Source organism: Echinops telfairi, unplaced genomic scaffold (assembly GCF_000313985.2).
Source record: "Echinops telfairi isolate 266 unplaced genomic scaffold, ASM31398v2 ScPeMD7_53;HRSCAF=182, whole genome shotgun sequence".
In the NCBI taxonomy this organism is placed as follows: domain Eukaryota; kingdom Metazoa; phylum Chordata; class Mammalia; order Afrosoricida; family Tenrecidae; genus Echinops; species Echinops telfairi.
Window position 1 is genome coordinate 6476067 of NW_022103951.1, and position 25837 is coordinate 6501903.

General features: G+C 36.3%; 1 protein-coding gene across 6 annotated transcripts in view; it reads right to left on the reverse strand.

Moving 5' to 3' along the window:
• CNKSR2 (connector enhancer of kinase suppressor of Ras 2) overlaps positions 1-25837 on the reverse strand; it is a 294934-nt gene that overhangs the window by 108290 nt on the left and 160807 nt on the right. For all 6 annotated transcript variants that reach the window (XM_030885794.2, XM_030885793.2, XM_004709920.2 and 3 more), the window contains 2 exons: positions 18618-18751; positions 12690-12901 (listed from right to left, as the gene is read on the reverse strand). In XM_030885794.2, coding sequence (XP_030741654.1) covers positions 12690-12901; positions 18618-18751 — 346 coding nt within the window. The remainder of the gene's footprint in view (positions 1-12689; positions 12902-18617; positions 18752-25837) is intronic.

Here is a 25837-nt window from a genome sequence, read left to right on the forward strand (position 1 = left end):
CCAGGACCGATGAACCCCTCAGGCCCATTAATGAGAGTAGTGATACCAGGAAGTTAAGGGGACGGTGGGGTAGAAAGGGGGAACCGACCACAAGATCTACATATAACACCCTCCCTGGGGACGGACAACAGAAAAATGGGTGAAGGGAGACGTCAGATAGTGTAAGATCTGAGAAAATCATAATAATTTATAAATTATCAAGGGTTCATGAGGGAAGGGAAAAATGAGGAACTGAGAGTTCAAGCAGAAAGAAAATGTTTTGAGAATGATGATGGCAACAAATGTACAAATATGCTGGACACAATGGATGGATGGATGGATTGTGATAAGAGTTGTATGAGGCCACGATAAAGTGATTTATTAAAAAAAACAACAAAGGTGCAGGACCAGGCAGTGTTTCATTTTGTTGTATTGCCATTTGCTGTGAGATGGAATCGATTTGACAGCGCCTAAAAGCACTTATTCATTCATATTTGAATTTGAACCTGCTGGTAATCTCTCCAATTTTCCCCAAACAATAATGCTTTCTTTAAATAAATTCTTTCTCTACCCTAACCATAGACTATCTGCAATATCAATTTCCCTTTCAAAAAACTTCTTTATAATCCCATGACAGCCTCCAACTTCTTGTCTCATAGTATCTCTTGAACCTTCTCCAGTTAAGTTTCTGGCTCCACTCCACCAAGACTTCTATTGTCAAGGTCAATATAGCATCTAGATTGCTAAATGTAGCAGACAGTTCTCAAGACTTATCTTTCTCAGCACTTAGTACTCTCTCCTCTTTAGAACAAGTCTGCACTCATGTCCAGGACACTGCCCTCTTCTGGTTTTCTAAGCTGCCTTTCTTCCTCAAATCACATGCATCCTTCAGAACTAAGCAATGATGTCACTTAATCAAGAATGCTCTTTGAGCCCTTATTCTAGGTCAGGTCTCTGCATTTGTTCTCATTTATAGCGAACTGATTTATTATACTAGTTGCTTGGATTCTGTGTTCCATCTAGAATGCAAATTTTACGGAAGAGCGGATAGATGTATTTTCTGTACTGTGGTATCCCTAGCACTTAGCACAGTGCCTTAAACACAATAACGTGTCAATAGTTATTAATTGTTAGCTTTTTATGCAACTAAACAAGGGACCTTCTTCTTACACAGGACCACAAGGGCACCTAACTTTCTATTTTCATGGTGTCTTTCCCCTTCCTTTCTCCTCCTTCCCTTCTTTCCAAGGTAGTAAGCCAGCCTGACCAACATGCTTCATCTTTCTGACAAACTGACACTTAGAGCTGTTGGTAATCAAATTATAACTGAAGTCCTTACTCATTTGTTATCTGACAACATCACCGCATTATGCTACTGGGGATGTCTGCCGGAAACACCACTTAATAGCTACCTCTTCTAATTGTATCACTTAACCCCCCCCAAAAAAAAACACCCAAAAGCTCCTCTTCCAACCCCCTAAAACCCCTTGCTGTCCAGTCGATTCTGACTCCTAGCAACTCTCCAGGACAGACTGGAATTGGCTCATAGGATTTCTTTATAACACGCTAAAATCATTAAATTGCAGAATAATAAACAGCACCTGAGCAACAATTCCCTCTTACTGTTGCCATAGAGTTAACAAAAAAGACTGCAGAGTTCTTCATTATGTAAGTCTGCCATAGCCTTTAATGCCCAGAATAAAACTTTCTTTACATTCGAGAAAAAACATATACACATACACACATCTGCTCTGAATATGTTCTTCAATATTTTTATGAATATGAGTATAGTAAAGCATAAACTATAACCTTGCCACATACGTTCATCAAACATCCCGCATACCAGACAGAAAAATTATAGTCAGATGGCTGGCTATGTTTCTAGGGAAACAACCTGAGGTTATTTAAGGTAGAGAAGCACACATTCATAAAAGATGCAAAACAAAATTAAATGGGGAGTCGATAGTTTCTTAAGTATAGAGGTAATACATCTGGATCTAACAAAATAAGTAAGAATGGTTCCTTTGATCTTTAGGGACATTATTTTTTCATTTTTGGATAAAATATCTTGGGGAAAAGGTTGGCTAATAAACATTTTAATGTGATCATTTAAGCATTGGTTTTAAAATCCCATAAATAATACTGATCAAATACAAACCCAATGACTTTTAACTTCAAGTCTTTTCACTTTCACTAACACAAAAGAGATACAAAGTCTCATTTCAAAGAAAAAGGTAGATTTTGTTCATGTATTACTTTACATGAGGCGCAAGGTTAAAAAATGTAGAACGACAAAATACTGAACTACAAAAAAACTATGACACCTTTCACACTTGATTACAAGGCTAATTATATTTCGAACCCAATTATCTTTTGTAAACATTTTACCAACAACTGGAGTTGGAAAGGAGAAGATTTTCTTAGTGTAAATATTGCCATTGTGTGAAGCGACAGCTCTATGAAAGATGGGTGTGGGAGGGATGGGGAAGGATTCAGACAGCATAAAGGCAAAGAGTTCCTAGTCGTCTGATGGGTACAAAGCAGCTGTGCTGCAATGTACTTTTACCCTATTGCTGTGCTCAGCATTAATAAATATGTGGATAAAAAATATTAAAAGGCATGGAGATATTATTTGTTTAAAAACACAGCTCTCACGTTAAAGAACTACAAATGCAAACAATTGATTTTTAAAAAAAATTCTTGATGTCTTGTCTTTTAAATGGGATCACTTATGAACGTGAAAAGGACAATTAATTCAAGGAAATAACAACATTTTGTTATAATTTCCATATTCTTTTTACGTATTTTCTCTTCGGGATCATACTAGCTAATGAAGCTAGCAAGAAAAGTAGCTGGTGAAATATTTGAGACACAGGGAAGTTAATACCTCAGGACTTTGCATCTAATCAGTCCTGGCAACAGTCTATGAATACAGACTTTCAAATTCCTGCTCAGTGTTCTTTTCAAATTGCCTCAGTGATGATTCATTCAAGAGCACTATATTAAATAAAAATCCAGGTGATTTTTCCTTGAAAATAATTCAATGACATGTATGATTATTGCTGTGTGTGTTTAGGTGTTCTCCCAGCCAGGCTGCAACTCTTACAAAGCATTCTTAACACTATGTGAAGAACTAAATGGAGGATTAGATTACAGCCTTTGCATGTTAACTTTGGGTTCTGAATTCCTGGTGGGTTATGTGTTGGGCTGCGAAGCGCAAGGTCAGCAGTTTGAAACCACCAGCTGCTCTGTGGGAGAAAGATGAGGTTTTTTACTCCTGTAAAAAAAAAAACAGAGGCAGTTTTACTCTGTCCTACAGGCTTTCTATGAGTTAGAATTGACAGATGGGCAATGAGTTGAGTTTACCTAACATAGAGGAAAATAAACTGGTTTAGCATGTTACTTATAAAACAACACCAGGTTGTCAGACATATTCTTTTAAATTGTGATGTATTGTTTTCATTATTTGCTCCAATGTTTCTACATCTACCGATACAAAGGTGATCAGTTTATAAAGTTTAGTCATCTCTTCTTTAACCACCTTGGATATAACACTTGAAATTTTCTATCCCTGGGGGTCTATTTCGTCCATGACTTCTGGAAAACTGCTTTTCAGTGAAACTAGTAATTCCTCAAGTAGCCTGGGGTATAGAACATCATGCTCTGACATTTCTACTTAGTTTTAGAAGTTTAACTTTAACTTTTATCACAAATTTGATTTACTCTGGCTTTGGTACATATCTGGATTTAATGCAAGTTAAAAAAAGAAGCCAATGGGAGATGTAATAAGTTTTAACTCCCCCACTTAATCCCTCCCCTTTGGGGAGATTAATCAATTCATATGAACATATTAAAGGTTTTGAAAATCTTGTTGGACATTTTTTTGTGGTTTTGGTCACATGATATCAGAGGAATGGCAACGGAGCAGCAGTAGCAGCGGAACCAGGAGCCAGAGCAAGTAAAGCCCAGTGCCTTTGGGTAGAAGGCGGGCTTGTGAAATGGGGTATCTCTGGACATTTAATTGGAGGCGATAAGCTTACTGACCTATGAAGCTTGAGTCTTCTGTTTGAGACTTAGAGTGGAGTGGCATGCCTTTTGGGCATTTATTAGCAGCCCTGACCAAATAACTCTACATCTCTCTCCTCACCCCCGAGGAAATCCATATCATGCTACCTCTCAGAAGACTCCTTTAATACCCCGTTGCCATTTCTTACATCTATCCTGAGCATTTATCACCTGACTGTAACCTATTAACTACTTTAATAAACTCTATAATCATGAAAACTGTAAGTTCTGTGTTGCCATTGCAATGAATTATAGAACCTAGAAGAAAAGTACAGTTCAGAAAAAGAGAATATTGTTAGAAACAGAACACAGTAGCACCCACCAACTGCTAGGTAGTGACAAATACAAACATCTTCAGCTACTGGTATTTACCTCCTGGGAGTACGGTAATATTCCTAGGTGAGATGCACTGCATTAGAATTTTTCTCTTTTGGATCTTCTTTCTAGTGATTAATTTAAAGGACTCTCCGCCCCCCTCTGGTAGATGAATTAGCATTTCTGATTCAGTCTGCTAATCTTTCCATTTCATCCACAATCTAATTCCCTGCAATTTATTTAGACTTTTCTTAATCTTATGGTTTTATCAATCACCTACTTACTACCTTGGACTTTTCAGAGAGGTCTCTTCTTTGTAGGTTGTATTTCTTCTGAAAGATTCCAACTCCTTCCCTCTTTTGAACAACTAATATAATTTTTTTTACAGGTATAGGGGCTGGTTGAATTGTTTTCAGATCTCTAATGCAGAGAGAATATAACTGGGTCCCTCTGGAATATCATGTGAGCTGATGTGTTCCATGATAGATTTTAAGAAGATTTGGATCAGGCGATTTTTGTGTGATGAACTGTTTAAATATTATTCTGCTTTTGCAAAACCAAACCTAAAAATTAGATTCAAATTTCTCTTAGTTGCTATTAATTAAAATGACTGGTGAGATAGTTAAGGTTTATTTTGCCAACCTGGCTGATAAGCACATGTGGGATTAATTGAAGGGCAGAGAGACAAATAGTTCTGTAAGCTTCGCCTTCGAGTTCTTGGGTCTCTTGCTCTCTGATGGGTGGATCAGGGTGTTACTGCCTTAGCCAGTTCCCTGCTTCAGCTGGCAAGACTCACTTCCTGCAAGACATCCCAGAGGAGAAGCCACATGGACCTACACTGATGCAGCCCTGGGTGCCGGAACAGCCGTGTGGACACCTGTCAGCGCTAAGATGTTTACATGAGCACTGATTTGACTTTCCTCCTGCAGTCTGAGTCATTGAGTGTGTTTTGTGAGATTGAGGAGGACTTTGTAGATTGGTGTTGGACATATGGGCTAATGTTGGACTTAGGGGCTTGGACAGCACTGGGTTGGGATGATTTCTTAATGTACACTTATATATAAGTGTACACTTAATGTACACTTATATAAAACTCTCTCTTATACATATGAGTTTCTGTGGATTTGTTTCCCTAGTTTACCCAGACTAACACAACTAGTTACAGGGTATGTAGGGGGAACACTTCTAGCTCCTTTGTTCCATCCGAAATCTCTCCAGGAGAAAAAAGGCAGTGCTAATCTGATTCAACACTTTACAATTACACCATTTCTCACTGAAATAAAGTTGATGTCGACTCATAGAGTCCCTACTGGACAGGACAGAACTGTCCCTGTGAGTTTCGGAGACTGTAACTCTTTATGGGATTAGAAAGCCCCATCTTTCTCCTGTGTAGTGGCTGTTGGTTTCGAACTGCTGACATTTCTTTTTACAGCCCAACAGGTAACCACTATGTTGTCGGGGATCCTAGCCAATGGTGAGATTCAAATAATTTAACAACAGGTTTGCTGCGCTAATGACTGTTTAAAGTATGAAAGAAAAATACCAAAAGGTAGTTTATTTCATACAGTTAATTCTTAAATAAGAACAATAAAAGAGGTACATAAAACTAGATTGTTATAAGTTTTTAAATATTAATAAAATATTCAATATCTTGACAAAAAGCAATAAAACTGTTATGATATTTCCACATTGCTTCTTGATTACTGTCCTCACTTGCAATATTCTTCACTTTTATTAAAGCATAATTGGCTGTGTGATTTATCCTTAACCATCTTTTCACTGTAGAAGTAGTATCCCATTCCTTTAGAGGTAGGACAGTTAGACAATTGCCATTGTGTCTGACATATTAGCAACAGGAAACTCCTCTTCTCTGAACATACTATGTTCATCTTTGAAGAACCCCTTTCCGCTTCTGCTGAATTTACATAAATTGTTCTGACTAGTTTTAATCTGTGAATACTTTTAAGAATCGCATCATTCGTTCATAATATCTCATGGACATTTGGGGCATATGTACGTAATATAAAACTAAAACAAATGATAGCATGCTGTTGATCTCATATTATTCTGAGAAGCATATTCTTAGCATTGTTTGTTTTACAGTCCGGTTGGCAGATGGCTTCTGGGGGTGTCTTCAGTTTCCAGTTAAAAGATTTTATCAAGGCAAGAGGAATCCTCTAGCCTCTTTCCACCCAGTAAATCTGGTACCCCCCCTTTTTTTGGTGGGGGGAAGGTAACTTCTACATTTTTAAAACTCACTCTAACCTGGACCTTCTATTGTGCTCTTGATCAGAGTGGTTGTTCTGGTGGTGGGCATCATCTAGTTCATCTGGTCCCAGGTTACAGGAAGCTTTGAACGTAATTCTTAGGTTTTCACTTTTCTGTCTTGTGTTATAGGCAGAAAGAGAATAAAGTTGCTCCTTAGGTGACCATTCACAAACTTTTAAGGCCGCACTTGTTACTCCCTGAACTAGGATGTACAAAAGGGGTTTCAAAAATTCATGGAAAAATATCCTTTTCTTTTGATTTCATTTTTCCATTAACCTTTTGAAGCCCCCTAGAAGAACCTATCTTTATGAACTCTGTTTTGCCAATTGACCTAGATATCCCTCGTCTAGGTTATAATCCCTAGCCTTCATGTCCAGTGATTTAGTACTAATGTCTTAAGTAGTTTCTATAAATAAGAACCTTTTTTTAGCATTTTATAAGGTCAAGAACTGTCCTAACTGACATACATTATCTCATTTGATCCTCATAAATATACTGAGTAGTTTTGCTGCCCCATTTTACAAATACAAAAACAAAAGCAGACTAACTAAATTACTTTTAAATTATTAGATATAAAATGCTTCTATTTAGTAGCTGGGACACCAAACTCAGGTCTATTTATGCTAGTAAAACTGTAAAATGTATAGAAGAGGATTATTTTCATCTTTATATTAGACATAGTCTATTTTCTATGTCTATATAAAAATATTACTGGACTGCTTTTGCCTGGCCACTTAACACCAGTTAGACTTAGAAAATCATTCTGTGACACTAACTAATAATGTTGAATTTATGAAACATATTAAATAGATCTAAAGGAATTACAATTACTCTAAATACAGTCCAAATCTCATTTTCAATTCACTACTGTATCTATAGTTAGTTCTGCTTTAGAAATGGTATATTTTTACTTAAAACACAGAGATTTCATTTGGTTAGAATCCCATTTTCTCTTCCATCTATCAGAGGTTTTGAATCATAGCTAAACCTTCATCTGATAGGAAAGATCATATTAAGAAATCATGGAAAAGAGAAACTCTTATATTTGGAAATTGAGAAGACAGTGTGAATTTATTTAATGTATTTTATCATTGAAGAACTAGTTTAAATGCTAATTATAATTTGTGTTCAAACGCTATAGCAAAGTTCTTAGAATGAATTTGTAAAATAGGAAAGTTTATAATGATGATACACTGGAACCTATAGACAATCTCAGTCTCTCACTAATGAAGATTATTAGTTTGCAGAATCATTCATTGCCCATGGCACCTGGCTGCTGTAGGTTTATTTTGTCATTTCCTATTCTGGTGGCTAAAAGGACACAATATTGGGTTATCTTTTGTCTTGGTTATTAGAGTGGAAAATGTTCAGGAACAATGTTACAGAAATTATTTCTCTAGAATATCCACTGTATACAAAATAACATTTCCAAAAACCAATTTTACATTCATTCATATACCTTTCTGTAGGGGTTGGGTTTTCAACCAACCAGAAAAAGTCTAGATTCCAATCTTCAAAATAATACTGTTGTGCTAGATTATTGTAAAATGTTTTCCCCAATTTTTAATGAAATATGACCACTCACACCACATAGACTCAGCCAACTCTGTCTACCTTTTAGCAGATTTCTGTACATAGAAATGGAAAAGCAAGAGCAAGGAGTCTGAGAATGGAGAAAGAGAAAGCTGATAGGAAATACTATCATTCAGAAAAGTTGCCAAGCAACTGCGCTCATCAGATTTAAACTTGTGCCTTTGAAATATGAGATGAGACCAGTTAACTTGATTTTTAATGCTTTCTCTCCCACCCCTTTCTATTTACACTAATCTATGTAATAAGAACACACTTATACTTACCCTTCACTTATTGACTATCTATCTCCTTATCTGAAATTTTGTATTTGCAATAACCTCAAAGAAAGTTTCTGGCAGTATCTCAGCTTGACAATTTGGTTTTAGTCCCTCATGGGGCCACTGTTGGAGCTAGGTTGCCCTCTGTGTGCTACCCTGAATTACATCCTGGAGGATGTGAGAGATGGCGGCTGACCAATTGTGGGATATTGTCTTTCTTCAGCAATGTCTTGGTCTGGCCATGCAGGGTGGGGGGAAATGGTGGGAAAATGTGAGGTTATGGGTGGGGACAACGGGAGGTCAGGTGAGAATCCAAGGAAGTCAATAGAGGGGGAACAGGAGGAGTGAAAAGGGAAGCAGGAAAGAGCTATAGGACTAGGGGGAATAGAAGACAAGCAGCAATAGTCAATGATCACCATCATCACCCTGGACCTGATGGACTCTGCGCTGATGGGGAAGGGGTCCCGCCTGCCTCATACAAGGATTCAGATATATGCCAGGGGTGCCCAATGGGCAATGAGTGACAGAGGTAGGGGTGGGGTGATACCAGCCAAAGATAGGGTACAGCCCTCGAGTATTGCATAACACTGATTTGGAATCTATCATTCAGATAATAAATGAGTGAGTGTAGTGAAAATAAAAATCTGACACATACTTGGCACTTTCAATGAAATTTATAATATCTTGTTATTAATTTTTCACTAAACTATAAGACAGATATTATCTCCAATTCAACAAATAATAAAATTGAGACCCAGACTAACATCGCTGAAGTCAAAATGGAATAATGGCAGATAGCAACGCAAACTATGTCTCTGCGATAGAAATCATTCACTAGTCTATGCTACTTCCCCTACTGATATCTGTTTCTAAAAATGATCCTGGTACTATTTATTTATTTTTTTAGGAAAGTAAAACCTGATTTGTGCTCTCTGATTTAAAATGAACATAAGACAACATAGCCCATTTTGCCTACAATTTAGTAGTTTTTTACATCCTTCTGCTCATTTGAAATAAAATAAAATGCTTGAATATAGAAGGAGTAACATACGTTTTAGAAATTATTTTTCCAATGCATTCAGTTATTAGTACCATTGGTACTAATATCCATGGGTGCTCAGTCCCATAACTGCTACTTACTTTCCTGTATATGCTGAGTTATAGTCAGATAGAACTATCCTGTGAGTTTCTGAGACTGTGACTGCTTATGGGAGTAGAAAGCCCTGCCTTTTTCCCAAGGAGTGGCTGGTAGTTTTGAACTATGTAATCACTGTGCCATCACAGCTCCTGTGTGGATATCTTTAAGACCCCACCTGTGGTAGTAGAATGTCATCTTAAAGATATATAAAAGTGTAGGGGTGGTATTAAACCATTCAATCAGGTCACAGTCTGATGGTGCCTCCGCGTGGGCATAGCCTTCTCATAAAGAAGGCCCTAGGAATCTCCCCTTTCTCTCTCCCTTCACCCTCCTGCTGGTGAACCCTGGTTGCTGCCAGTGACCTGGAGATGCGTCTACCGCCAGTGGATCCACAGGACTTTGCATCCACCGGCCTGTAATATTCCTGCTTTATGTACCATTGCTTGTGACTGGGTGAGTCTGAAGAGGGACTTAAGGACTGTTATCTGACTTATGGACTTGAGTTTGACTGGGCTGGGATGTTTTCCTGACATACAATTACTTCATGATCTAAAGCTTTTTCTTACACATATATGAGTGTTTCTGGATTTGTTTTGGTCAATCTGGCCTAACACACCACCTTGTTTCTCTAGTCAACCTGGCCTAACACACCACCTTAGTACAGGGTGTGAACCAGGGCACACTGTTTCCTTAATGACCTCCTTAAGACCCTACCATAGTACTGGGTGTGAACTAAGCCATACTCTTTGTTTTCCTTGGATATATAATGGTGCCACCATACAGTTCTATACACATCGCCTCACCAGGAAAGCCAGATCACTTTTTTTTGACGGAAGTTTAGTAGAAGCAAGGAGACACACTATGACTTTTGGATATTTTGGTTTCTGACTCTGGATCCTGCATTTGGCCCACTCCTGTCTGACCTTCAGATTTTTGAATGAACAGCACTCACTATCATATTAGACATTCACTCACAGTTTTGTGAGTTTCTGTGGGATGTTGTAGCAATCTGCAGAACGTGACGGGATATACTCAGGGGTGGTGGTGTACCTGAATGGCATCTGGGAAGAGTGGGACATTTGGGACGTCATTATCACCAACTCCTTGGGTCTAGCCTGGTTTTCTTCTAAAGGAAATTATTAACCCCCACCCACCACACACACACACACACACACACACACACACACACACACACACTTCACCAAAAGCACATACTAGGCACTATAGCATATCTCTCCCTTGCTTCTCAAAATTGTACCCAGATTCTAACCTCTTTGAATGAACAGGAAATCTGGAAAATTAAAAGTGTAATGGTGGTTAAATTCACAGACTTCAATATCAGAATATTTGTGACTAAGACCTAAATCGAACATACTACAGATAAAGGTCTTATACACTGCATTTTTAAGTATCATACAAGCACGTAGAAGTTAAATTACTGCCTATTAGAAGCTAAATCACTGTCATTTCCACAACATACCAAATGTGAATTTTTTTGTACTATATCCTTTTTTTGCTATATATTTCATCAGAACAGTGTATTTTCATTGTCATTATTTTCAAACACAAGAGAACATTTGTCATGCTAGGGAGTGTTAGGGCCACTATACAGGTTACATACAGAAGTGTTTTTCTGGAAGACATCTAAAATTGCTTGCAAAGCTCTGAAGTAATATGTACTGGGGTATGTGGGGTCTATTTACATCAGTCCTTAGATCTTAGCCCTAAGTTTGAGAAGGTGCTAGCCCGTAAGTATTTGTGGAATAAATAAATGAGAATCTTACGGACTTTTAGAAAAATCCACTCAAGCCATTTTTCCCCTTTAAATTGTTGTTTTACATTCATTGAGTCTCACTGAGAATCTCCTATCTTCAGTTTATTTTAGTAATCATTGGGCAGAGGTAGAGGTAACAAAGATGGCAGGCCTTTATATTACAGAGGTATTTATAATGCAGCAGGGGAGAAAAGCAAAGGCAGAAAAATCAAAATATAACGGTTCAAAAATAAGTGCTACCAGAATAGTATAATTGAGAAGCTATGCTGAAAAAGCACTTGTACAGAGAATAACCTAAGTATAATTCCTGTTCCTTAGGGTCAACTTGTACCCCCCAAATCATAAAAATTAGCGCCCAAGAGCATTAAAAAACAAGGCAGAGTAATAAAGTATGTGAGGCCTGTTATTTTTGGTGTCACAGGAGCTAGGTAAAGGGCCATGATGATCAAGTTGAGGTATGGAGCGTTTTAACAACTTTTTGTCTGCTCAGCTGCCACTGGACAAAGTCTGGACTAATAAGGAGGGAATCCTGTTCTTCCCCACAGTATATATTAGTGCCTCATGGGAAAAAAACGGAGCATGGACTTCCAAATGCTATCATTTTAGAATTCTATCACAAGCTTTCCTACTTTGACTTTAGGCAACTGTATTTGCAAATCTTTCAGAAACACTATGTTGTTTTTAAGTATTGTGACTGGGTAATTTTTTGTTAAATATAAAAAATCCTAGATATATGGCAATTCTAGGCCCATTTCTGTCTAGTATATAACATGTCCATCTCTTTAAAATGTCAACCTTCCTACTCATATATATCAAATTCATTTTACAGCTTCTTTAAAAAAGATAAAAATTCAGTTCCCAGAAAACTGTATCTAATTTTAAGATTTAAAAACATTCCCAAGGAATAAGGAAACAAATTTATTTTAAAGAAGTCATGTTAACAGGAATTATTCATTGTATAAAACAACAACAAAAAAACCTTTGAATTACGTATTCCATTTTGGAAACATCTGACACACAAAAAAGTACATGTGACTCTAAAAAGATTTTCATTTAATCATTAATGAGCTCAATTGTTACTATTATCTTGGCTTATCTTTGGAAAACTTAGGATGATTTCTAATTTCATGCCTCAGACTGTTAAGATTCCATGTAGAAGCACAAGACTGACACAGATCCGTTATAAAAATTCAAAGGCTATCAAGTAATTCTCACAGTCCAACACCTATGAAGGGGAATACAGACTTTTGTGCCAGAAATACGTTCTTATATAAATGTTAAAAGAGGAGTGCATAGTTACCATAAGTTGGTGTGCTTTCTCGTCTTCCTTGACTGCTGGATCTTCCTTTCTCATATTCATAACAATACAAGACAGTATCTTCCTCAACAATATTAAATCTCTTTCGATATTCCTGATCCAAAAATGAATTTGGTGATTCCGATCCCTTATGTACTGGCTTGCCCACCATGTGCCCCCTGAGGTCTTCACAGGGAAGGTTTCCCTTTTCATCTCTATGGAAGGGTACGTAAAGGAGGAGGTAAGAAAAAGTTAGGGTTCATTTTAGTGTCTAAAATAACAGAATCATTCCCAAACACACTATCTTTTAATCTTTTCAACTTTCAAAGGAGGGTTATAGGAAAAATTTGTAATTATTCCTACTTAGGAGAAAAAAATGCTAGGGTTCAGACAGGTTAAATGATAGGGCTAAATGTCACACAGCTAAAAATGGGAAGTAATGGGCCATGGACTTTCAACTGTTTTTTCTAGTCAATGTGCTTTTATTCTGTCGTAAATGAAAATCATCATAGCATATAAACTTGGTTTTGGTCTTTAAAGTGGTATTAACAATGTTACATTAGCTTTGTTAAATTAACAGTGTTAAATGAGCTTTGTTCTACCAGTTGGCACTTCAAACTCACAAGCTGCTCCGTGAGAGAGAAGAGAGCTTGTCTGCTTTTACAGCCTTGGAAACCCTATCCAGGGTTGCTATGAATCAAAACACACTGATGCCAGTGGATTTGATTTGGGGTTGGCTTAAAAACAACGATTTACTTTGGAACTATAGCCTCTGTATGGGGTACTACAGGCATAAGAAACAAATTAGCATTAATGTAAACTGGTATTGTAAGAATTTCAAACAACACTGCTATTAATTTAAAATAAATTTTAATGTCAATAATTAGCCTTAGTATTCAAAGTCTCTGTTTCTCAGTTAAAAGTAAAAGAAGAGATTTTCACAGAACTCACTCTAAATGGAAGTATCAACATTGCATTATATGCCCATGATTCTTATAGAAAGAAGATGGAATAGCATGAAATATGGAATTTAGGGGAGTGACAAGTTTCTTTGTTCTACAGCAGTGGTTTTTAACCTTCCTAATGATGCATCCCTTTAATACAGTTCCTCATGTTGTGGTGACTCCCCAACCACCAAATTATTTTCATTGCTACTTCATCACTGTCATTTTGCTACTGTTATGAATCTGGTGACCCCTGTGAAAGGGTCATTCGACCCCCCAAAGGGGTCCCGACCCACAGGTTGAAAACCGCTGTTCTACAGGATTCTACAGCAAGAACTCTCAAAAAATACATAGGATCTGTAAAACCTATTACTTATACCTCGTAATTGGTATTTGGGGATATTTTGATAAAATTTTGTGGTATTTTGATAGAAATATTCTATTTACGATTGGTTAAAGGGACCTTTGTTTAGTTTTTGGTTCACTACTTATAAAAATGTTAGAAAGTCTTGTCTTCTGGAACATGAGTAGTCATATAAATTAAATCTGTTTCTTCCCTTGTCTGTTATTACTTAGATTTCTTTTTAGCTCTTAATGGTTTCCAGTTATCCGAAACATGCCATGAATATAATGAAACTTGAAAAATACTTAATTTTATATTATGTTCTAAGGTTGAACTCTTATATCTATAGAAAAAAAACCCGCATTATAACAAGACACAGGTAAAAAGAACAAACTCCCAATCAATTAAGTCCTGTTATTCCATATGAAGATAGCAATGAGCTGGTAAAAATATCAAAGTAAGTAAGTATCTCAGTATCTTCTGGCTGGCTGGCTGCCCCTCTCTCTCTCTCTCTCTCTCACGCCCTAAATAGGCTCGCCAAATGTACAGAACTATATTCCTATTATTTGAAATATGTACTATGTGGTACACTAGTCAGTCTAACTCATTGCAAGTTGAAGTTGCCACTTGCATTTCCATGTCCTCTTTATATTTTTAAAATGAAAGCATTGTTGATTATCCCATTATAACTACAGAGCTAGTTCTTAAGCAGCATTCAGAAAGTACAAAGGCAGAATTTTTTAATTTATTTCATTGAAAACTTTTTTCTGAACAAATTCCTTGGTCTTTTTTGTTACTGTTAGTCCGTAGTCAAAAAGAAATTCACACTGCAATTTGCTTGCAAAGAGCTGTAAGGCATTTGTGGCAACTGGCACAAAGTTAATGTCTATTTGTAAGTGGGCAGGTGTCTCTCTGAAGCCTGAAGTCAATGCAGCTGAGATCAGAGGGTGATTAATTCACCATGCTCTATTTATATGGACATACCTTGTGGTAGAAAGCTGCAAGTGCTGGTAGTGTTTATTATGATATGAAACGGCAGCAACAACAAAACCCATACTTCTTCAGTCAATTCAGAGTCATAGAGACCTTATATATGGTTTCCAATACTATACATCTTTTAGAAGCAGATAGCCTCATCTGTCTCCTGAGGAGAGGCTACTGGGTTTGAACCACTAACCCTGTGATTAGGGCCCAATGCTAAGCAGGCAGTCGATGAGCCTTATACCAACTCTGGCAGATGAAATTAAACATCTCTACATGAAACACCGTCAGATAAAGGTGAATTAAAGAAAGTGCAAACCCCAAGCAGCTGAATAAATTCATAAATGTGTTGTATATACATACATATCATGATTCCCTGAAGATTTTTTAAATATTCATTAATTGCGTTACAAAGTTCTTTAAAAAAAATTAATGCTATACATTTGCCAACGTAATAATCTAGGTTTTTATTTATTAAAGTTTTAAGGTAAAAGATGAAAAGAATAGTGCTTTATTAGTTAAAGGCACACAATAGAGCAAATAAATAAATTAATGCTTGAGCTTCATAGGCATGAAAAGAGTTATATTATACTGTTCATTTGTATAATAAAAAAGGAATTTGATTGCATGCACTATATATTATGATCTATGGCAACTGTATATAGTCACAAAATAATTCTCTCATTTCAAAAACTTAAGTGTTTTGGCTTTTGTGACCACGACTCTTCCTGGAATAAATATGCTCACAGAACTGTAATTACATGGAGAAAATTCTACTAAACTTAAGAACTAATCTTACCATTTTTTAAAATGAGAAGGCATTTATAAGCTTAAAATCCAGACTAAATATAAGGCTGCGGCTTCTTCGATGAATGAACTGTTCTGATTATGCTATAACAAATGATTGTGTAACCTGCTAACTAATAATGAGGGAAAATATATTTTGAATATTCTGTTAAATTACACCCTAAGATCAACTAAAAATCAATTTGCAGAAAACAAGATCCCAGGTGCAACTGAGTTGATTACAACGCATAGAGACCCTACAGGGCAGAGTAGAACTGCTCTTTTGCTTTTCGAGGCTGTACATCTTCATGGGAGGAGAAAGCCTCATCTTTCTCTTGGGAAGCAGCTGGTGGTTTGAACCACTGACCTTGTGGTTATCACCTCAATGAGTAAACCACTACTCTATCAGTGCTGCATAAAGCAAGATAGTAAACAGTAATTAGGAACTTTACCCAAAAGTACGAAGCTTTCAAGTCTTGCTGGTAAAACAAAGATCACCATTTTGATATTTGAACCTCTCATGTTCTCTAGTACAATTTTTGTTTTATGAAAAAAAAATCATTTTATTGTGAATTAGGTAAAGGTTTACAGAGCAGATAATCAGTTTTACAGTCAACAGCTCATCAACACCCCCCCCCACTGTCTTGCTCTATTTCCTCTAATTTTTGCCCGTTTCCCTCTTGCAAGATATTATCTTCCTCTTCACCCAAGTTAACACCTGTCTACTCTCTAGCCCAGTGGTTCTCAACCTTTCTAAAGCCGTGACCCTTTAATACAGTTCCTCATGCTGTGGTGACCTGCAACCATAAAATTATTTTGGTTACTACTTCTTCACGGTCATTTTGCTATTGTTATTAATTGGGTGACTCCTGTGAAAGGGTCGTTCGACAACCCTCCAAGGGGTCACGACCCACAGGTTGAGAACCATTGCTCTAGCCTGACTTACCCTACCCACATTTCACCTACCACACCTGACATCCATAAAAGGCTGCTTCTTTTGGCATGAAAATCTTTTCCTGATTTTTTTAATAACAGTGGTCTCATATGATATTTGTGTTTTTTGATTGACTAAACTCAGCACAATGTACCCAGAAGACAAGCAGTATCATTTTACCCTTAAGTATATTTAAATTTTTTTCTAAGAAACATTATTCATAAGTTCCTCTCCCTCTAAGAAACATTATTCATAAGTTCCTCTCCCTCTAAGGCTAAAGAAAAAATATTTTTTAAAATTCAGAAATTTGATAAAAACAACCTTTTGAGATATATATATATGATTCTGAATAGTAATAAAAAGAAAAATAGCAAGAAAAAAAGCCAACCCCACTGCCATCAAGTCTTTCCTAACTTGTAGGGAATGTATATTGTGGTCTAAGACTGTAAATCTTTGCAAGAGCAGACAGCCACAAATTTCTCCTCATGGAATTGCTATTGGGTTTGAACTGACAGCCTTGGAGTTAGTAGTCCAATGCTTACCCCAAAGTGCAACCTCGGGTTCTCTCTGAAGAATAAGGCTCTTTAAACAATCATTTGCACTTGAATATAAATCTTCTCGATTAAAGTAAAAACCCTCCCAAAGCATTCCATCCTATTTAAAGCACACATACTTTCCTTGTTCCTTGTACAGGAGTACTGAGGACGCTAGACATTACCTTCCTAGAGTAAATGCAACTTTAGTTTTACTAGGATATTGGATGGATGTGTGATTCTGATTGCAAATTGAACCTATGGCTATAAATTATATACTAGAATATTTTATAGAATGCTAGTTTAGTAAATGACATCTTCTCATAAACATGTTTCCATAGCTACATTTAAATCTCAAAAATCAGGACAGAAATGTGTATAAAACTGACTATAGTTTTATTACTAGATAACAACATAGTATTTGCAGACAGGTCATATTGCCAGGTAGTATTCAGCACGTAAGATATCAGTACTATCATATACAATAGAAAAAGATTTTCTGGAAATGTAGGGGCTCTAAAGTGAAGCAAATAAAAATTGATTAGACATAAAATGTTTCAGTAATTATACACACAGAAGAAATTTAATATTAAGTATGGCACTTAGAAAGAAGGGACCTAAATGACTGCTTTGAAATAACTGCACTACTAATTTCAACACTGAGTCAATTTTTTTGTTACTGGTACTAATTATCTCTATTTAGTGCTAAGCCTTTCCCACAATGTTTGTATTCCACAAGACTAGTTAAAAGAATGCCTTTGGACAGAATGCATTACAAACAAAGTCATGTTCTCCTGGGCCTGCCAGGAATTTCAAATAGGAGACTGGAAATGAAACTAAGATATAGCCTCAAGAAAACAGACTTCAAATGGTAATATATTCTCTTGCAAACTTTCCCTACTTTCTGAAACAAAAATGAACTAAGGAAATCGAAATTTTAGATGCAGAAATATTAGAGAAACAAAATTCTATTATCATCTTTAAGAAAAAGAAAGAAAAACGATCTGGACCATATCAACTTAAGAAAGCATAGACATTGTCTATAACTTTCCTACTTCAAAGAGCATGAAATGCTTCAAAGTACACTGTGATGCCCTGGGTCTTCTTAGTCAAAGGGCCTCACTTATTTATTACTTGCTAAAATAACTGCAGCTACTATTTCACACTCCTCTCCTATTATTTGAGAAAAAAATGGGTATAAGAGAGTTACACATAGTTCATGTTTCATACAAATTAATTACTGTAATTGTTCACAGAGTACATTATTCATACTGGAATGACTTTCCAGAAGGTGCTCAGAATTCCTGAGAACATATTCATTTGGGTCGTGACTTCACAGTTTCTCCACTGTTCGTTGAATTAGGCTTTAGACAGAAGCGGACCAGAGCAACATTATGGTTACTTTTGTACCTGGGGATGTACGGTTCAGCGGGAGGAGGGGGGATGTAGAGGTCCTGGAGGGCAGAACTGTCTCTTTTGGTGGGTGTACTGATGGTGCTGGAAGGCGTGGCAACGCTGCTTGTGGGACTTCTAGGTATAAGAGGCTGGTTAAAATGAAAAAGAAAATACATACGCACACAACACACAAAACAACAACAACAACAACAACAACAATGACACAGAGTTATTTTAAAATGATCTACTTCTGCTAAATTTCTGAACTTGACTGAAATCAAGAGGCATGTTATTCAACACAGAAAGAATCCTTTGCATCTCCAAATATAAACAATTACGTACATAGCGTTTTCCCCTTAGTTCCCAACTCACCTTTTCCTGTAGTATAACCACCTAAGAGCTACTTAAAAAATACGCAGTGGTGTGTAATGGGGAGATTGATCTCACAGTAAGAAAGTCCAAGTTAAATGTACTTTATCAGAATCTCACCAATACCTCCAAAGGAAGGATAATAAAAAAATCTTCTCAAAAGAATTTGCTTACACATATTTTGACTGATACATGAGAAAATATCTCATCATTTCCATTCAAAAGACAAACCATACTTTTAGGTTATCAGAATGCTAAAAATGCTCAGACCAAAGTACTTTAACATGTTCTATGAAAGTCGAATTCAAAATTATTTTCCAAGAAAATATATTTTTTCTTGTAAATAAAAAAACAAACTGTCTTCTCAAACTCATTTTATGGTACATCTTCAAAAGTTTGCTGACCACATTGACACAATAATTATTTCACTTTTATAGGCACACACATTTATCCTAGTTTAAAATAATGTTGGTTGCATATCTATAGATCTGATTTCTGTGCCTGCATTTAATTGTTGTTCTAAAAGCTAAGATAATGCATATTCTGTCCTAAGCAATATATCAGGATGCAATAACTTTAGAGCACTCCCAACTCGAAGCTTAACAGCACCTAACATTGATCATGTGGTTCATGAAATTATTCTAGAGTGAAGCTATAATTCACTCATTTTCACCTTTCTCTCACAGACTGTATGGATTAGCCACATATACAATGAACACATTAGAAGTAAGAGTTTAAGTGCAATTGAAAACCAGAGATAATGATCACAAAATGGACTGGATCTTCACATGGCAAGAAATCATTTTAGCCAGTACAAAAACAGTTTTTGCATATTTATATAGATCCATTGTTCTGTAACTTTAACGAGTATCGCTGGACAATGAAAATGGCACATTACAGCTACTTTATATCATGCCGGTACTTTTGTACAGATAAACAAAATTTGTTTTAAAAACCAGGCATAAGTACAATGCATAGTACAATATAGGTCACTGGGGCAGGCTACATTGTGTATGACTCAGTTCACACTTTTGACTTTCCTTGGTTACACAGCTCACCTTAATAGCTTGAAATCACACATCCTCCCCAAAAGATGGTTAAGTTTTAATTTATGTGAAACAGAGATTAAAGGGGGGGGGGGCCGGGAGGAGAATGGATCACTTATTTTAGGACTCCATAATATTCTCTCCCAAATGATATTTTCAGAGGACCTTTACATGTTAATTGAGGGGTTTTAAGATATGACAGTATGCAATAAAAGCTACTATGCTTAACTCTCCTACTTTTGGACCAGGCAGGGTATTTTGGAAACAAAACCCTTGACAGTGAAACATCCTGAGATCATTAGGGTAATCACAGGAGTTGCATGCTTAGGTGAATGCCATGACGTTCCAAGAAGCAAAGAACTAACATTTTTAGAAGAACGTATTTTTTGTGCGCCTCTACAACCTTGAATGATTGATTCAGTAGATCATATATCTAGACCAAAAAAGATATTTGTGTCCATGTAGTTAGCGTGGATGTGGATGTTTATAATTGTTTTCCTATGTCTGTCAGGACATCTTCATATTAAATACAGATAACATTAAACAAGAATTTTGACAAGAGTTATATAATAAAAGAATAGAAATATAGTAAACAAAATATTCACTACACAGTACACTATTTAACAGGTGTACTGTGAGAGGAAACTTTATTCAATATGCTTTAAAAACACTGTCTTTTGAGATAATAATAATTATAAGCAAATTTTGAAAAAGTACTAAAAGTAAGTGCTTTTTAAATAATGTAAAAAAATCTGATCATCTTTCCTCTCTTTTAGGACCACTATTTGTACTTCGAGGACCTCTCTCTTTTATTTAATCATCTATGGAAGTAAACAGAGTTTTCTTGATTAGTGCCTTCCTACCTCTTTCCATCTCCAAATAAAAAGGAAAAAAAGAAGCTGTAAAAGTGACTACAATTACATTTTCTATATTTCTGAAGTGTGGAGTAAGGACTCACAGAATCTCTTATTGTGTCTAGAATTTTTCCAGAATTGTTTACTTCAAGCACTTGTGCCTTTCTTCCTTCAAGAAATTTAACCATTATCAATGTCAACGTCCTTTCAACTGTGATTGCTCTAGGTTTCTATTGTCAACAAGGAGTTTCTCTAAAGATCATCAGTTATTGTGATAATGGTTGTTAGATATTGTCAAATTAATTCCCGCTATAGCAACCTTATGTACATCAGAAACACACACTGAGCGGTCCTTTGCTGTTCTATCATTCTTGCTAGGTTGGAGTCCATTGTAGCAGCCGTTGCTTCAGTGTATTTCAATGAGGGTCTTCCTATTTTTTAGTGAGCCTCTATTTTATCAAGCATGATGTCTTTTCCAAAACTATTATTTCCCGATAAAATATCCAAGTATCTGAGACAGCGCTCACATCCTGCTTTTAAGGAGCAATTTGGTTGTACTTATTTTAAGATAGATTTAATAATTCTTCTAGCAGTCCAGGGTATGTTCAATATTCTTCACCACCACCATAATCCAAAGGCATCCATTCTCCTTCTGTCTTCCTTATGCATTGTCCCGCTCTCACACATGGTGGAGTGACATGGCTTGAATTGTGTCCCCCTAAGACACGTGTTGTAAAGATTAACTGCTATGCCTATAGTTATCATACTTGTTATTATCAAGATAGTATCAGTGTCGCTGTTAGGTATCTTCAACACCTAACTCAATCTCTTTTGAGTTGCAAGAGAGATTAAAGAAGCAAACAAGAGAAGGAGATAAGGCGTAAGACAGATGCCAAGATACATGGAGATATCCAAGGAATCAGGAAGCAGAAACTGAAGAGACAAGAACTTTCCTCCAGGGCTGAAAGAAAAAACTTTCCCTACAGCTGAGTTCAGACTTCTAGCCGTTACATTGTGAGAACACCACTCTCTGTTTGTTAAAGTCCCCCACTGTTGTAGAAGCACTAGATAGCTAAGTCCGATTTCCCCCTTCTTTATCAGCAGAGTAGGGTGCTGTTCAAACGATAGCTAAAATGTGAACGCAGTTTTGGGATGAATAGTAGAGGCTGGGAGATTTTTAAGCTGCCTTAGTCAGAATCGACTCTATGGCAGTGTTTGATTTTTTCTTTTTGAATAGCAAAAGCCTAGGTTGTCTTGAAGCGACTGTTGATAGACTTACAAAAGTCAAAACCAAAAGTGGTACATCTGTTGTCTTCCAAGAAAGGAAAAGGACCATCCCTGGAGTAGGTCAGAGATCAAGAAAACTATTGGAAGGGATGCAGAAAGCAGGTTTCTAATAATGTGGCTGGCCATGGTCTCCTGGGTCTAAAAGGGGAGGGTTGCAGTCTCTAGGATACAAAAATGTTAGATCTTTGCCAACTCAGTTGCAGTGTGGGGGGATGCCACCCAAAGCTGAGGGGGAAAGGCTTCCATGCCCAAGGGGCAGAAAAATGGGCCCTTTTGGGCCTAAGGGTGTGAGGACAGTACTTATATGACCCAGGAGCATGGGATCACTTTTGCAGAATTGAGGGAGCAGAGTTACCATCCCAATGGACTTGGATGACAGAGCTGAAGGCCAGGGCTGAGGAGTCTCTACCCCAAGTCCAATGTGTAGCCAATACGTAGAGTCCAGGATCTTTCCCAAATGGCTGAAGAGAACAGAGGATGATGTTCAAGCTTTGAGAGTTAATGTAAACTGTTCTGCTGGGTATGGATTTGCTTGAAGCTCGTTAACTCTTCTTTCCAATTTGTAATGCACCTGTCTACTTTGTCACAGTTCTAAAATTGTACTTTTCAAACAGGTCATTTGTAATCTTGGTTTCAAGGATTACGAGGAAATTTTCTCCAGTTTGGAATATGCATAAATTCTCAAGCAGATTTGGTTTTGATGAGCTAGAAGATGAGATTTTGAAATGGAGTTGATTTAAAACTTCTGGGACAACGTGATGGGGTAAATGTATTTTGCATGTGGGAAGAACATTAATTGGAGGGTGTGTGTGTGTGCAAAGAATAGGATGTTATGAGGCAGCTGAAAATACCATGGCTTGGGTCAGGCGCTTTAATCCTCAAAGTGTTATCTTTGCCTTTTAACACTTTTATTTAAGAGGCTTTGTGCATTATTTTCACTCAAGGCAATACATCATTGATTTCTTGACTGCTGCTTCCATGAGTGTTGATTATTGTTTTAAGTAGATGATATACTTGACAACTTCCATCTTTTCTCCATTTCCCATAATGTTGCTGTTTGGCCAGTTGTGAGAATTTTTTTTATGTTAAAGTGTAACCTACACTGATTTTCATCAGTGAGTGATTGGAGTCCCTTTCGATTGCAGAAACAATGTTTTATCATCTGCATATCACTGGTTAAATTTTCCTCCAATCCTGATGCCACTGGTTTATACAGTCCAGCTTCTTGGATTATTTACTCAGCATATAGATTGACTACGTATGGTGAAAGAATACATTTCTGAAATACAACTTTCCTGATTTTAAACCATGCAATATCCCCGTGTTCCACCGAAACGACTGCCTCTTGGTCTTTTCACAGGTTCCACATGAGCACAATTAAGTGTTCTGGAATTTTAATTCTTTGTAATATGCACAATTTGCTATGATTTACACCACTACATACCTTTATGTAGCCAATAAACTAGAGGTAACTATTCTTTCAGCCAAGATCCATATAATATTAGCAATATTGTTCCATGTCCACTTATAAATCGGGCTCTACTATCTAGCAGTTCCCTGTTGATGGACTGTGCTAACTGTTCATATTGCCATTTGAGGATTGAATTTTATCTTCAGTTTTTTCAGTTTGAGAAATATATGTGTTCAACCCTTTTGGCTTTCTAAATCCAGATTTTTGTACATTTTAATAAAATATTTTGCTTTCTCCAGCTGTCTTTTGAAATCTTCGGTTGAGGTCTTTTGCTTCATTATTTCCTCCTTTTGCTTTTGTTATTCTGCATTCGAGAGCAAGTATTCAGTCTCTTTTTATATCCATTTTTGCATTTCCTTTCTAAATACTTTGTGGTTTCTTCCTGTATGCTGTCTTAATATGTTATCGAACAATTCATTTGGTCTTTGGCCATTAATGGTCAGTGCATCACATCAGTTCTTGTAATGGATTCTAAATTTTGGTGGGATATACTCAAGGTTGTACTTTGGTCTTGTGGACCTGATTTAAATTTCTTCAGCTTCAACGTGAACTTGATGGTTCTGTTTTGAAATTGGCCCCTGGCCTTATTCTAGCTGATGATATTGAGCTTTTCTATCATATCTTTCCACAAATATTGTCAATTTGATTCCTGTTTATTCCATCCAGCAAGGTTCACATCACTATGTTATTTAAAATAAGTATTTTCAATGAATAAGTTGTTGGCACTGTACAATTTTATCATGGCATCATTTCTATCACCAATGCCATATTTTCCAACTGTTGATGCTTTTTTTTTTTTGGTTTTCAACTTGTGCATTCCAATCATCAGTAAATCACCAATGCATTTGATTGCATGTTTGATCAATTTCAGCATGCAGAAGTTGGTGAACATTCCCAGTGCCTTCATGTATGGCATTAGTAGTGGTGGTGTATATTTAAATGACAGTCATGCTAATTAGTTTTCCTTGTAGGAATATGGATATTATCTTAGCATTGATAGCAAGATAAGGAAAAATGAGCCTCTTTAACATTTTAAAACACATCATTGATTTGATTGCTCATACCAGTGATTTTAATAGTTGAATTAGTTGAAAAGAACAACTAGTTCTTTGAGAGAAAAATGGAATTAGCCAACCCCATTGTTTAATTCAACTGGGTAGTTTCTTTATTAACAGGTCAATCATGGAAGATTTTTAATACCTTTGTGATGCAGATATAATCTGGTTTGTAAATATGTATGAAACATACAAGTATATTTAGGTTTTTTTGGACTAACTGTATTATTTTTATTAAGCTAATCCAAATTAAAATGAAAGCAATTAAAAAATTTAAAATAAACCACATTTAAAAATAAGTAAGTACACTTAGACATTAGGCAATGAAAAAATAAAAATAAAGTATGGCAGAGCAGAAGCTTCATGGTAAAATGAAATAGCTAATTAACTCCCCAAACAAAAATTACAATTTCTTACATTTTTCTCTAAGTTTGACAGTTGAAAGAGTGCAAGATTAAATGCCTAAAAGAATGAAAAGTGGATTAAAAACATTAGAAAGATAAGCACAATATGACTAAATCAGACACAGAAAAATGATACAATTAGATGAAGTTACCAGTGAATGATTCCTAGTTATAACAAGTGACATTGAAAATAAGCTATCACCAATAACCATTTGGGTATGAAACAAAAGTAACAAATTTAGCTTCCTTTAACTCAAAAAGGGAGATCTGTCATTGTTCAATTAAAATGCTAATTGAAATAATCTTTAGTATGACAAAAATATCTAAAAATTAGGGTATAATAGTGAAAAAGAATAGCATGTTAGATTTTGGCAGCATTTAATAATTTGTTCTTAAGTATAAGTAGTGACCATTATACTGCACATGATTTTCAACTTAAGGAAAACATGAGAAATAAATGGTAATATTATTTTCTTTATGCCAGTCAGTTTGTCATTTTGATGACTTTTTCTTATTTTGGTAACATTAGTATGGGAAGACAGGAACTATCAACACAGAGAGAAAATACAAAAGTATTTTCAGACTACATATATTACTCAAGAAAGCATGAAGCTCCAGTTTCATTTGATCCATTGGAATATGTAATAAAGTATGACACGGGTTTATTTCCTAGGAAGAGCTTGTCATACATTCATAGTTCATATCTCAATGGCGCCTCTATGACAGTACTCTACATGAATGAAGCTTCA